The following is a 12,737-nucleotide window of genomic DNA, read 5'->3' as shown; positions in this document are numbered from 1 at the left end:
CAGTACATTTATACTTTGCATACCTGATAATCATCGTCGGCTGCATGATCCCGGGTCAGTTGAACACGGTAAGGTGAAACCTCGGGAAAATGTCCACAGTATAGCAGAGCAATGCATTTCACAAAGATGTTGTTACAGGGTGAATACGGAGGTTTACTGTAACTGAAAACAACCGTCTTTGTCGGAAAATCAGCCATACATCCACGGCAATCCAATATGAATTACACACCGAGAAGCACGAAAAAAACAAAACAAAACTAGTCATATAGAATAAGCAGGCTCATGCTCTACAGAAACCCTGCATCTCTTAAGCTATTCCTCAGCCGCATTTCTTGTCGGATGACCTGAATCAAACGTTGCGATTGAGGGTCATTGGGATCGAGTGTGAGAGATGCGACGGTACCATCTTCCCTCACTAGAGGTTGCGCCTCCTCCGATTCAGCGCGTGCGATCGCCTGATCTGAGGCGGGCGACGAAGGACCGTTGTTGGCATCCGTCCCTCGTCGGAGTCCAAACCCTTGTCGCAAGAGTTCTATCCGGGACATCCCATTGAGGGAGAAATTCTGCTCAATGCCGCTCATGAAAGAGTTGGCTGTGGCAGCGGTTTGAACTGGGGAGTCGTGTCGTTGTGATGCTTGCTGAGAGACGAGGACTCCTCTTTCCCATCGCTTGACTCGATAGAACCCAAGGAGGGATGTCAAGAGAATGAACCATCCTATGAAGAGCAGTTGGCAAAAATTCAAGTGGGAAACACGTAGCACATACCGACGGTCATGAGGAAGAAGGACAACCACTCGGTGGTTGCATCGGCGAGGAACGCAACTTGTTCATCCGTCATCCCCATCGTAGAGTTGCTTTGGGGTAGGCCATCAATTCCTGCAGGTGTCGGTATAGATGCAGTTGAATTGTTGGAGTTGAGCGTCGCCCAAACGTACTCCCTATCGTTGTCGTCGGAGCCCTCGAGCCTTCCTCGAAGGGCGAAGCCATACTGGATGAGGGTAACGCCCAAGCCTGCCCGGGAGCCTAACCTCGCTGCATGACTCGTGTGCAGAAGATAGGTGAGAAGGAACCCGACAAATTGGAACGAAATTGAAACGAGCATATTCCAGCAGAAGGAGAAGAGTGATCCGGTAGGAAGGGAGTCGACAATCGTCTCTCCATATGCATCTGGAGCAAAAGGAGCATGGACAGTGGTTTCCCAGTAAGGAGGAACGGCATCCGCTTGTGCCTGGGCATAGGAAGGGGGCGCCTCCGGTTGGCTGTCTTCAGGGACGACGTAGGTTTCGTCACCTACCAAAATGTCAAGGAGGAACTATTCCAAGGTCGCCAAAGGACTCACCATTCTGTATCCGCACCGGAGCAGTCGGTTTCGCGACAACATTGGCGAAAACGCCGTCGTTGTTAATCCCACTTCCCACTACCGAGCCTGGCGGTCTTGTACTCCAGCCGAGTCGATCACTGACGCCCGAGGGTAACACTGAAGAGGCTGCCCGCTTCCACCAAGGGCGCTGCGGTGGACGGATCGAGTGCCCGTCGAATACTGGGACATAACCATTGCTGTTTCCAATGTCATTTGGAAAGGCCGTGGCGGAAAGAGGGGGTGGGGATCCTGGTGGGGGAAAGTCATAGTCTACCGAATCGAAATTGTAGGTGCCAGGTTGATTGTGAGGTGTAGTTTGTATGGGAGGTAGGTTGTTGGAAGCGGTTGCTCGACTCGTATTGGAGTTCAACGGTCGAGATTCAGAAGAATCATGTTCGTCGTCGTCGTCGTCTTCTCTGTAATCGAAGGCAGCCTGGACTTCGTCGTCTATCTCGTTGTTGTGGCGGTCGGATGGATTAGGAACTCGAACATATTGGTTCGACATGAAAGAGGTAAAGAGGGAATATAATAGAGTGAAGATGCCAGAATGAAAGGAATGAAGTAGTAATAAGATATACAGAATTTGGGCGCAGTCAGTGAAGCAGTGCGGAGTTGTAATCCGACCAACCAGACAGAGCCATCTCCACATTTGGCCCTGTTTGTTCTAGCCCCTATCGGACCCGAGGGCTGTGATTGGTCGCTGGGCGAAGTCGCAGCAAAGGCGAAGCGCGATTGGCTTGCGTCTGGACTCAGTTTTACCTTTCCTTCGAGTGCTCACCGCGAAACATGAGGGGAACAATTAAATGATATAGAATCGAGCATATAGTCTTACACAAAATTCGCAAAATACAGCTAATATACAACACCGGAAATAACGAGGCGGAGAAAGCAAGATAACAAGGGTATCATCACTATGACTGAACCAATATCCGTTAGCTTCTCCTCTTTGGGGATGCGGAAGGGAGACACTTACTATAGGTAAGGCCCGCTATCGCAGATGCAGGTGGGCACGATTGGCGTTTCGAATGAGTTTGTTGACGCGTTCGCAACTTTCCATGCGTGTCTCCATCATCTTTTCGAACATAGCCAGGAGCCGCTCCCTCGGTGGAAGGTCCCCTAACTCTCCAGATGACCCGTTCGAAGACGCACTGGACACAGAAAGACTGCGCTTGGGTTGCGGGGTCAGCTCCAGGCGCATTTTGAAGCCCTTCTTCCTCTTTGACCACCGGGAAGGGCTTGATGTGGCTGAACGGGCAGAGAGCCGTCGCTCTGGCACCTTTTCTTGATCATGATCGTCCTCGACCTTTGCGAGTCCGACAACTCGATCGGGTGGAGGAGAACAAGGCTCGGCCATGGCCAGCCCCGAGTCGCTGGTGGGTTTTTCAGGGAACGCGTTCTCCAGCGATGCCCGGGTGCGATAAACCCACATCCTCTCCTGTTGATAGTATGCGATGAGGGAGTCAAGGAGGGACATGGTATCCTTGAGGGGATCTTCGCAGGGCGTGTCTTCCCGCTGGATGGGATTGTGCTGCGGAGACAAGGGAGGTGTTGGGGGGAAAGCTAGGGCCATGGTGCGTATGGAACGGCGGGCTGGGTAAGGACTGAGCTACTGAGCTCGGGGAAGGGTGAAGAGGAGCTCGGGTAGACAGCGACGACTCTACTGGGTTCCGGGGTGGTGGGGCGAGGAATGGGAGAACCTTTCGAGGGATTCTGCCACCGTGGTGACGGCTGGTAACGGGGCAGATGGGTTCTTGGGCTCTTTTGAGTAGAGAAAGCGGTCGGTTATATACCCAGATCCCAGGCGTCTGGGCCTCGAAGGGACAGGATTGGATAGCGAACAGCGTAGAACGGTCCAATCAGAGGTCTGGACAGCAGTCTCAGCCAATCAGCGAGCCTGAGACCGAGTTTCGTCGTCCAATCACAGCTCGCTTTAAAATATCCGCGCTGCACAGTATCGTGACCTGGAGCAGAATTCCAGGTGGATGTGCGGAGAAAAGCCTAGAGAGAGAATGGACTTCGTGCACCAAGCTGGGAGAGCCTGGACACAACAAAATCGAAGACGTTCCGCCAAGAGAACAGTGCCCTGATAATGGGTAGGCCACACAACACCGAACCAGACTTTAGACGGGGACCGAGAGAAGTAATGACATGTTAAAAAGGCATGTTCTTATCGGGCAGCCCACATCTGCGGAAAGAGCTCAGAAATGAAGAGCGCCAGCCGTGTGTGAATTCAGACTCGTCCAGATGTGTGCCCAGATTCGGAATGTACACCCCCGCGCCGAAGCGCCACTGAAGGAGACCCCAGAAAGGGTGAGGGGCTTGGAAATGGAAGTTTCACCAGACGCGGCGAGTATATCTGAAGCAAGAAACCGATTTATGAGGAAGACTGTGAGGAAGCCTCACCTTGATCGTGCAAACTCAGCGAACAGCGCGAAACGAGCTCTGATTGGTCCATTGGCTGCAAAAGCCCGCGCGGTCGGTGATGCCACCTTGGACCTTGCACTCATGAAATCCATCCCATTATTTCTTGCTGCGCTCTCAGCCTTGGCTCAGGCATCACAAATTCAGTTGCACCACCGAGTACTGCACCCAGAAGCAACGGAAGCCGCCTGGACTGAGCATGGATCGCTGACATACACCGACGGCCATCCCCAACTCCAATCGCAGCAGGCCTCTACATTCTCCAAACTCTTGGAGCCGGTCAAAGACCTGGACAACGCTCTATACCAAGTAGCTCTGCAGCGTGATGGATCCCAGGTAGAGTCCGAATGGGCTGTATCGTCTGTCAAGTTGGTATGTCATTCCCATAGCCAGTGGAGGGCAAAACACTCAATTCCGTCTGTGATACAGTGTCATCTCGCAGCTGCGACATCCCAAATTCTACACCTCCATGTTTCCAGTGACGGCAAACCTTACGCGCTCGACTATTTCGTCTCACCTATACCCCACGACGGCGCTTGCCCAACCCCGTTACCCATTCCGTCATCGTTCGCGACCGTGTCTAGACTGAACACCACCATTCTGCTTGGAAGGCCCTCTTCACCTCCATCGTAAGCTCCAGCAGTTCAGTTATCCGTGTGACGTTGTTAAATGTTCAATTCCAGACCTGAGCTGAGAACACCACCGCCGCTAACGCCAGAGGGCCAGGTCGTACAGCCAGTCCCTGAGAAGACTTTCATGCAAAAGTACTGGCTCTACATCACTCTGGGTCTCATAGCCCTAGGTAAGGATGTCGCCAACTCATATACCTACGCTAACTAACAGCGTCATAGTTCTCGTTGGACCGGAGGAACCACCTGCTGAAGGGCAAGCACCTGCGTCTCGCTAAGTCTGGCACCTCTAGATTTTGTCGACCTTCAATGTCAACGAAAATGAAATTGCTGTTTCCAGGCCAATTTTACACGTCTATTACACTTTAAATTCCTTTCCATTCCTTTTCACTCCTCGTTCGTCCAGATCTTCTGCATCTGCTTCTTGAAAGGTTCCAGGGAGAATTCTAGGGCTGAGCAAGGGAAGTTGATCTCGAACTTCTCTAGTACTGAAGGATGGAGAATGCCCAAACTTCCGATGGCGATATCATGTTTGGCGCCCAAGGCAGACTCAACCTTGTCTTTGATTTGGGAGGCAAGTCGTTGCGGGTGGTTTGGGGGTGGTCGGTAATAGATCGTAGCAGCCCGGCCAGGGAAGTACATCTCATCTGCACGCCAAATTGGTTCAACATATCTAGACTCCCGGCCACGTCGAACTCACCTGAAGTCTCCTTGATGTAGTATCCAGTTGGCTTGTCGTCCTCTTGGCTGCCGATTCGAGGGATTTCCAGCATCTTCATTGCCCTGTCGAGCATACCATGCACGATCTCGAAGCCAGCGGTCTTGTTACACCAAACAGCGGCAGCATGCCTCTCATTCCTTGCTTGCCTTTCCCTAGTGGTATCCTTGAAGACAACATCAGAGGTTTCAAAGACTTTGATGGGGAGGGCATGAGTCTTGTTTTCTCTGATTGTCTTCAACAGACCGGGAATCAAGGTGGTTCGAACCACTTGGAATTCGAGCGTCTTGGGGTTGGCGATTTTCACAGCAGTATTGCCGTCGTCTTTGTGGTTCAACCATTCAAAATTCTCTTCGTGCGAACACTACGGCGCGGTGAATCAGAAGAGTCGGCCGACTGACGACGAAGGCACGCACCAAAATCAAAGGCAACACCTCAATCCAACCCGCAAGCGCCCACTCCAGACGAATGACATCGCTCAACTTGCTGATAGCTAAGGGCTGGGCAACGGTGCTGGTGGCGGGGAACTTATCGGGAAGGTTGTTGAAACCGTAAGCAATTGCTGCGTCCTCCATGATATCGCATTCGTGCAAAATATCTGGGCGTGTCGCGGGGATGTGCACGTTGATCACGTCGGCGTTCTCGGAGGATAGAGACGTTTCCAATGACATTTGCGTCAGCAGTTTGGCCACCTCTTTAGTTGAGAGATTGAGACCCGTGCATGAATTGACATAGGATGCATGTGCGACCATATCCCTTCCTGAAAGGTCAGGAGTGATCTTAGTCTGGCCGTTGGGGAGCACGACCTTGACGGGTTCAATCCTGTCGCAATCTTTAGCTCCACTTCTGCGACGAACAAGTGGAAATCCTACGTGAAGGGTTCCTCGCAATACTCGGAGAACATTGTAGCGACCATATTCACGACGATATCGAGTTTCGTTTGATCAGTGGCAGTAACGTCGATGAAGACGTTTCGAGTGTTGAGCGTGATTTTACTGTGTTCCGAGTTGATTATCGGTGGCATGGAGAGCACAGTGTCCTTTGAGTCATAGATAATGGGATAGACGGGCGAGTCGCGGATGATGTGAAGGTAACGAGCAAGGTGTTTCTCAGACTAAGGTAATCGTCAATATTGCGCTTTGCCTTCCGATTGGGTGTCGTACCTCGTACAGGGTCATCAGCTCCTCCGCTGTGTACTCCTGAGTCTTGCCCAACGGCGCGAACTTGATGTCCTTGGGCGGTCGCGCCTCGTAACGGAACGGAGGGGTGAGCGTGTCCAAATCATGCGTTCCAATGGCAACAAACTGTCTCCTTCTGCAAATGTTCTGGTGTAGCTTGTCTTGCAAGTCCATGAAGGAGGCGTATGACCTCGGGGTGAATTTTACATTGCGCAACACTGCACATGCGAAGAGAGGTCGGATTTGCGCCGTCTATAGAGGGAAATTCGATTAGCAGCTTCGCGATGAATAAGGAGAACAACTGACGGCTGGGTCTATGGTCGTCGTGAGAAGCTCTGACTCTCCACCTTTAGGGTACACAAGTCTGTACTTAGGCGCTTCTGCTCGACCCAAGAAGACGTTCAGGGCGCGAGAAATTCCCTCAATACAGAGCAAGTCATATCTATGATTAGGCGTGAGATTCATTTCTTTTCGGTGACACACAAAGAATATCACCGGTTCGCTGGGATTTCGATTTTGAGTTGCTGCACTGGTGTTAATTCCTGGTCCAAATCAGAAAGGTAGGGGATGCTAACCGGGCGTTCAGCGGAGAGGCCCTTCTTTATGGCCTCTTCCACCTCTTCGGTGGTCTAAGGTCGAACATCAGTAAATTAAAGTTGTGTAACAGTTTGAGGAACGCACATCTTCGTCTAGTTCCAAGCCATACTCAAAACACAATTTATCGAATTCCTCGGTGGCTAGGTGCATCAAGATTAAATCAGCCTAGGATAAGATAACAGCAATCATTGGCACGAACTGTACTCCTTGCCCAACCTCTCCCAGAGATCGGCTTTGTCGACTGCGACTGTCGGCATGTTAAGGAACCTGTGCGGTTTGGCTTGGAAGAAGAAAGGGTTTAAGAGAGAGCGGACAATCGAGTCAACGCGAAGGAAAGTGCCCTGATCAGGATCATTTCCTTTTTCGGCAATCAGGATGATGGTCCAATCGTGTGCTTTCTGGCCTCTCACAAACGACCATCATGAAGTATGTTGCTCTGCTCAGCGGTGGAAAAGACAGCTGCTTTAATCTCATTCACTGTCACGAGAATGGCCATCAACTTGTGGCAGCCGCCTCTCTACGACCCGAACCGGGAAAAGGTTCGCTAGCATCCTCAACGCCCTGCAAATACTATCAGTAAAACTCGCGACTTCAGATGAAATCGATTCCTATATGTATCAGACCGTTGGACAGGATGCTGTCGAACTTGTGGCCAAAGCCTTGGACGTCCCTCTGTACAGAAGGGTTATATCGGGCGATGCTGTCCAGCAAGGTTCGGAATACGGGAGTAGAGCCGGCCACGATTCGGGGGTCAAGGGAGACGAGACAGAAGATCTCCACGAATTGCTAGTCCAAGTTTTGGTACGTCTACAAAGTACACTACCTTCGCCCTCTGATGGCCTTTCAGGAGCATCATCCGGATGTCCAAGGTGTCTCCGTTGGCGCCATCTTGTCCAATTACCAACGCGTTCGCGTTGAACATGTGTGAGCTAACCCATGATTGGTTGCATATGGAATTTATAACAGCGTCACCAGTTGCCGTAGATTGGGGTTGATACCCTTGTCTTACCTGTGGCAAAGGGACCAGGCTGAGCTATTCTCGGAGATGATTGAAGCAGGCCTAACAGCCGTCTTAATCAAGGTCGCTGGGATCGGCCTCACACCAAAACACCTTGGAAAGACATTGGCAGAGATGCAACCTACCCTGACAAAACTGGTGAGTGAATATACTTGTCGTCGAAGTTCTAATTGTCAAATAGCGTGCAGAATTCACTCTATGGATTGCATGTCTGTGGAGAGGGTGGAGAATACGAAACTTTGACCATTGACTGTCCACTCTTCAAATCTCGGATAGTCCTGTAAGGCCCCGCGTTATCAATGTACTAAAGCATGCACTGACTTGCAATAGAGAAGAGATCGAAACGGTGATCCACTCGGACAACGATTTTGCTACCGTCGCGTATTTGCGAGTTAAGAAGGGGGCCCTGGAGCCCAAACCTGACATCGTCCAAGGGGCGCTGAGCATACCTCCTTTGCTGGAAGACCCATACATCGACCTCGAAGCCACTCTTAAGGGATCGCACATCGAGTTCAGTTCACCTAGAGAGTGGACTGGGTCCTTTCCTTCACAGTTACCGCCCAGCAGCCACAAGCGCGGAAACTGGGTCGCTGTTAGCAATGTGCACAGGTCTGTTCCGCTGGGTGCACCAGCGGCCGATCTACCAATATCCGAAGAGGTTGAAGAATGTTTCTCGATTTTAAAAAGTGAGTCCCGTCTTTAACCCTGTGAACAACGGGCTCTGACAATGTGATTAAGACGAACTACAGAGTCATGGGCTATTGCTGGAGCACTGCGCCAACATCAATGTCTTCATTTCGCCTATGAGCTTGTTTGCTGAAGTCAACAAAGCTTATACCCGATTCTTTGGGACCAGTCCTCCTGCCCGGGCTTGTGTCGCTACCTCACTACCATGGCCTATCCGCGTCAGGATGGATGTCATTGCCCATGCTGAGGAGAAGGCGTCCAATCGTCAAGCACTACATGTCCAAGGCCTCAGCTACTGGGCTCCTGCAAACATCGGGCCATATTCCCAGGTGATCCTTGTGAGGGACATATTGTCTAGATCTGGCTAAACGTGCTCATTCGTTCAAGGCTTCAGAACAGCTATTCGTGTCGGGACAAATTGGGCTCACCCCAAGGGATCTGACTCTTGCCAATTCATTCCCCCTGCAAGCAGCTCTCACACACCAACACGTCGCAAGAGTGATCAAAGCAGTCTCAGAAACTACCGGAAGTTGGGACGGGTTTCCTCAATTGGTTCTTTACTGGATGGACAAGGCAATGAATCCTTCGAATGTATTACTGGAGTCAGAAACTTTGACTCCCCGGGTGAGTTTCTCTTGGATCGTCTTCATTCCTTCACATACCACATCGCCTCTCGCCAGGTTCCGTCCCTTTCCATAGTTGTGGATTCCTTGCCCAAAAACGCTCAGGTCGAAAAACAGGTTCTCTTCCACACAGGTCGATGCGAGATCATTGACGAAGAGGGCGAGGCGGTCGTCGAAACCAAAATGCCTGCATTTTCTGAGGGTAGGTCAATGTATAGTATTCGTCCTGAGAAAAGCACTGATGTTGTGGGTCAGCCAAAATCGACTGCTCTCGCGGTGGTGTTATCAAAGTAGAGAAGCTTGTCAACGGAGACAATTCATTTGCCACCGTTATCTGTGCCAAAGGGGGTGAGTTTCGTCATATCGTTCGATTCCGGAGTAATTGTGACGGGGCCACATCCAGACATCTCTGGAAATGCGGAATCGGTGTTGTCCGAAATCCTCACTACGTCACCCTTATCGGCGAGGATATTCTATACACCATCTCCTGGTTCACTGGAGATCCAGAAGGTCTTGCAGAAGCACTTGACGATGCCAGCGACGCAGATTTTCTGCCGAGATATATCGACAAAGGACGGGTTGCATTGGGACCACGCGATCATCTTCTATTCCCCATAGGAAGACAGCAGATTGAAATATCCGTTGATATCTATTAACGTAATACGAAGATGTCATGAAGCAAGGGGAAGATAGTACAAGCAATACGAAAGCAATACAGAGGCCGTGATAACGCATTTGAGGGTTCCGGTTGTAAGTGGGCGTGGCGTAAGGAGGGAACGGAGATCAAGGGTTAGACGTCTCCTCCCCAAGCAACTTCATTTCACCCAATCTGCGTCGCATCTCCCTCTCTGTCGTCGTGGGTGGCACCATGCGAGCGACAACAGCGCCAAGCAAAGTACAGAACCCTCCGAACCGCAAGACCCATGCCACGCCATTCTTACCATAGTAAGTACCCCTCTCTCCCTCTACAGGCATCTGCCCATCGGCGAGGCGGAAGATGACGTTGGTAGCAAGTGCAACCTGAAGATATGTCAGCAAGGCTGTCGTTATGGTCAGTTCAATAACATACAAGGAACTGGGGCATGACGATGGCAAGGTTATGAATGCCCAAAACGGTTCCTCCGGGAAGGGGACCGCTCTCCGAATCTGCGTCCAGAGCGCTATCGAATTCATCATACGAACGACGTCGCAGTAATGGCTGGCGTTCAGAAGTAGGGTTGATGACGCTAGGACGTCGAGCTGGGGTCGAAAGGTTGCGCACGTGCGACGGGCGCCTCGACTGTGGCGGAGGTGGAGGTGGGGTCTCTTTCAAGAGCTAACCGAGGCACTTGAGCAGTTTTCGAAGAGACACAAAGCGACGACTGACCTCCATGATGATTGTAAATGGTACCCACATCGCCACCGCCCAGCAGATACCGACCAGACTAATGAATATGGTAGCCTATTCACATTAACACCGTGAGTATCACGACAATAACCAAAACGGGTTTGCACTGACCTCGAACACTGTCTTGACAAAGATGGTGGAGAACATCAAAAGAGCAAAGAAAATCATAGCCGCGCTCCAAATGTTCCTCAACAAGAAGGGCATGACTGGGAGTCGAAGCGGTTTCCCTTGGCGAGCAGCTTCAACGCGCCACTGACGAACCATCTTGCGGAGTGTGTTCAGTTCTTCATCCGGGGATTCGAAAGTCTTGGATGCGAGAAGGCGACGATCGCGAGTGGCGACATGGGGAAGGATCATACCCGCGATGACACCGACTAGAAAGGAACTTAGTTTGATCTGACTATAGTCTGCAACAGATCGACATACCAATACTATAGATTAACATGGCACGCTCTCCCAATCTGGTCGCATACTCGTGGTCCGGCTCCTTTCCAATTTCATGGGCCATGACTTGTCCGACGTAAGTTGTTCTGTTTAATGTTTAGTGCCGTACTAGAACACTTTGGTCCAGGACTCACGAATAGAAGAGGAAGGGGAACCTAAAGAGGATGAGTACATGAGCTTAACTCAGCGTTGTAGAGTACGTACCATCCCATGAAGGCAAAGAGTTGAACATAACACACTCGTCTAATAGGTCTAGGGAGGTTGATCATGCTCTTGTAGATATTGTCCAGGACTTCGCCGAATCCCCTTCTGTACCAAACCACCAATAACGTCATAGCGGATTCGACAGCTAGCTTGGAACGTACCGTCTGCGCTGTTGGTGGGCAGGCCTCTCCTCCTCTTCATGGAACCAACATGTCATCCAAACAGTGATAACCAGAATCACGATGCATATGATACAGAACTTCCTGAACTGACTCCCACCAAGGAGCCTGATGATCGGAAGTTCAGCCAATGGCATAAAGCCTTTATAGGAAATACCATGTTAGACGAGGTTCCTGCATTCTATGAAGTGTCAAGAAGACCTACCAAATCCAAATCCAACGATGTTTCCGGCATTAGTCATTCTACTGTGCCAGGCGTTTCCTTCGTTGAGTTGGTTGGGTGGAGTAACATCGAGGAGGAGATTACGGAGGGAAGCCTGTAAGCCATTCAGGGCAAAGTCGAGGATATAGAACGAGACGACTGCAAAGCCGATCGCAGTGTTGGTGACGATCTAAGCGGTTGGAGGTCAGCGAACCGATGCTAAGGGCCAAAGACGTAAAGAACCTTATTGCGCCTGTCGTCCCAATCGCCCTGGCCTACAGCCAGCAGGTCTACTACAACGGCGGCCAGAGGCTCGCAATATGCAAGTACCAATGTTGATAGTACGAGTGCGACGGTTGACAGTACGATCCAGAAGCGACGTCGGTACTTGGAGGTCGACGAATCGGACAGGGCACCTAACCCCGACGTCAGTGGCCCATTTTGGCGCTGGAACGCATGGCTATGGCGACTTACCAATTACTGGTTGGGCGACCAGACCACTGATGGGTCCAGCTAGCCAGACAAGGGCGGTCAGATGCTCGGGAAGTCCCAGGCCTAGCAAGAAAGGAGTGCCATAGCTGTTGGGTATTGCCGTCGGTTGAGCAACCGTCCTCGTTGCAAGTAGACACGGACCACGCACCCCAACTCTACTGTCCAGGCAATCTGTGCGCCTGCCATTGATATGCTCAACGTTATCATGTCCCATGTCGATAACTGACGCTTTCCTGTCGTCTTCTTGGATCTAGAGGAAGGGCCGTCTCTATTCACGGTAGTGACGCCATTGCTAGCCTGGTCGGGGAAGGCGTCACCCTGGTCGGCATCTTGGGCACGGTTTCTTCCTGACGGCCATGGGATTTGGGTGGTTGGGTCGGGGTCGCTGGCGACGGGGGGTATCATGGCTGAGGTTGAAGGTGGGCGGAGGTCATCGGCAACTTTATACCCTTGATCGTCTACCCGCACTCTGTCACCAGACTCTCAGACTTCCCAAACGGGGCCACACAAACCAAGCGCTGACATAGGGGCTTCACACACCCTTCACACAAGATGTGGCTCATATGCTCGTGATATAGTTACAGCAGCGGTTCAAATG

General features: G+C 51.3%; 6 protein-coding genes across 6 annotated transcripts; 2 read left to right on the top strand and 4 right to left on the bottom strand.

Annotated features, from left to right (window-relative positions):
- Positions 1 to 287: 287 nt before the first annotated feature.
- Positions 288 to 1,946, bottom strand: CC1G_14653 (metal homeostatis protein bsd2; the record flags this gene model as incomplete). Its single annotated transcript, XM_002911178.1, has 3 exons — positions 1,340 to 1,946; positions 766 to 1,290; positions 288 to 715 (listed from the first exon to the last, which is right to left on the bottom strand). The coding sequence occupies exons 1-3, from the start codon at positions 1,863 to 1,865 to the stop codon at positions 288 to 290; spliced, it is 1,479 nt and encodes a 492-aa protein (XP_002911224.1). The 5' UTR covers positions 1,866 to 1,946.
- Positions 1,947 to 2,253: 307 nt separating this feature from the next.
- On the bottom strand, positions 2,254 to 3,010 carry CC1G_00414 (hypothetical protein). Its single transcript, XM_001837226.2, has 2 exons — positions 2,334 to 3,010; positions 2,254 to 2,277 (listed from the first exon to the last, which is right to left on the bottom strand). Exon 1 carries the CDS (start codon positions 2,928 to 2,930, stop codon positions 2,349 to 2,351), a length of 582 nt encoding a protein of 193 aa, XP_001837278.2. The 5' UTR covers positions 2,931 to 3,010; the 3' UTR covers positions 2,254 to 2,277; positions 2,334 to 2,348.
- Positions 3,011 to 3,685: 675 nt separating this feature from the next.
- On the top strand, positions 3,686 to 4,688 carry CC1G_00413 (hypothetical protein; the record flags this gene model as incomplete). The annotated part of the gene is made up of 4 exons (XM_001837225.1): positions 3,686 to 4,153; positions 4,211 to 4,410; positions 4,465 to 4,583; positions 4,633 to 4,688. The coding sequence occupies 4 exons, from the start codon at positions 3,686 to 3,688 to the stop codon at positions 4,686 to 4,688; spliced, it is 843 nt and encodes a 280-aa protein (XP_001837277.1).
- Positions 4,689 to 4,712: 24 nt separating this feature from the next.
- Positions 4,713 to 7,181, bottom strand: CC1G_00412 (phenylalanyl-tRNA synthetase subunit beta). The gene is made up of 10 exons (XM_001837224.2): positions 7,103 to 7,181; positions 6,988 to 7,043; positions 6,882 to 6,935; positions 6,802 to 6,830; positions 6,613 to 6,748; positions 6,292 to 6,558; positions 6,001 to 6,242; positions 5,545 to 5,950; positions 5,111 to 5,492; positions 4,713 to 5,057 (listed from the first exon to the last, which is right to left on the bottom strand). The coding sequence occupies exons 1-10, from the start codon at positions 7,158 to 7,160 to the stop codon at positions 4,798 to 4,800; spliced, it is 1,890 nt and encodes a 629-aa protein (XP_001837276.2). The 5' UTR covers positions 7,161 to 7,181; the 3' UTR covers positions 4,713 to 4,797.
- Positions 7,182 to 7,324: 143 nt separating this feature from the next.
- Positions 7,325 to 9,909, top strand: CC1G_00411 (meiotically up-regulated 71 protein; the record flags this gene model as incomplete). The annotated part of the gene is made up of 11 exons (XM_001837223.2): positions 7,325 to 7,442; positions 7,481 to 7,704; positions 7,751 to 7,827; positions 7,888 to 8,059; positions 8,110 to 8,201; positions 8,252 to 8,607; positions 8,660 to 8,937; positions 8,996 to 9,232; positions 9,289 to 9,433; positions 9,487 to 9,579; positions 9,635 to 9,909. 11 exons carry the CDS (start codon positions 7,325 to 7,327, stop codon positions 9,847 to 9,849), a joined length of 2,007 nt encoding a protein of 668 aa, XP_001837275.2. The 3' UTR covers positions 9,850 to 9,909.
- Positions 9,910 to 10,014: 105 nt separating this feature from the next.
- Positions 10,015 to 12,569, bottom strand: CC1G_00410 (hypothetical protein; the record flags this gene model as incomplete). The annotated part of the gene is made up of 11 exons (XM_001837222.2): positions 12,288 to 12,569; positions 12,122 to 12,225; positions 11,891 to 12,063; positions 11,651 to 11,837; positions 11,428 to 11,587; positions 11,267 to 11,371; positions 11,197 to 11,217; positions 11,045 to 11,148; positions 10,730 to 10,992; positions 10,301 to 10,546; positions 10,015 to 10,251 (listed from the first exon to the last, which is right to left on the bottom strand). The coding sequence occupies exons 1-11, from the start codon at positions 12,542 to 12,544 to the stop codon at positions 10,015 to 10,017; spliced, it is 1,857 nt and encodes a 618-aa protein (XP_001837274.2). The 5' UTR covers positions 12,545 to 12,569.
- Positions 12,570 to 12,737: the final 168 nt, after the last annotated feature.

The sequence above is a fragment of the Coprinopsis cinerea genome, assembly GCF_000182895.1.
Source record: "Coprinopsis cinerea okayama7#130 chromosome 5 map unlocalized cont3.5, whole genome shotgun sequence".
In the NCBI taxonomy this organism is placed as follows: Eukaryota; Fungi; Basidiomycota; class Agaricomycetes; order Agaricales; family Psathyrellaceae; genus Coprinopsis; species Coprinopsis cinerea.
This window is presented reverse-complemented; position numbering and strand designations above follow the sequence as displayed.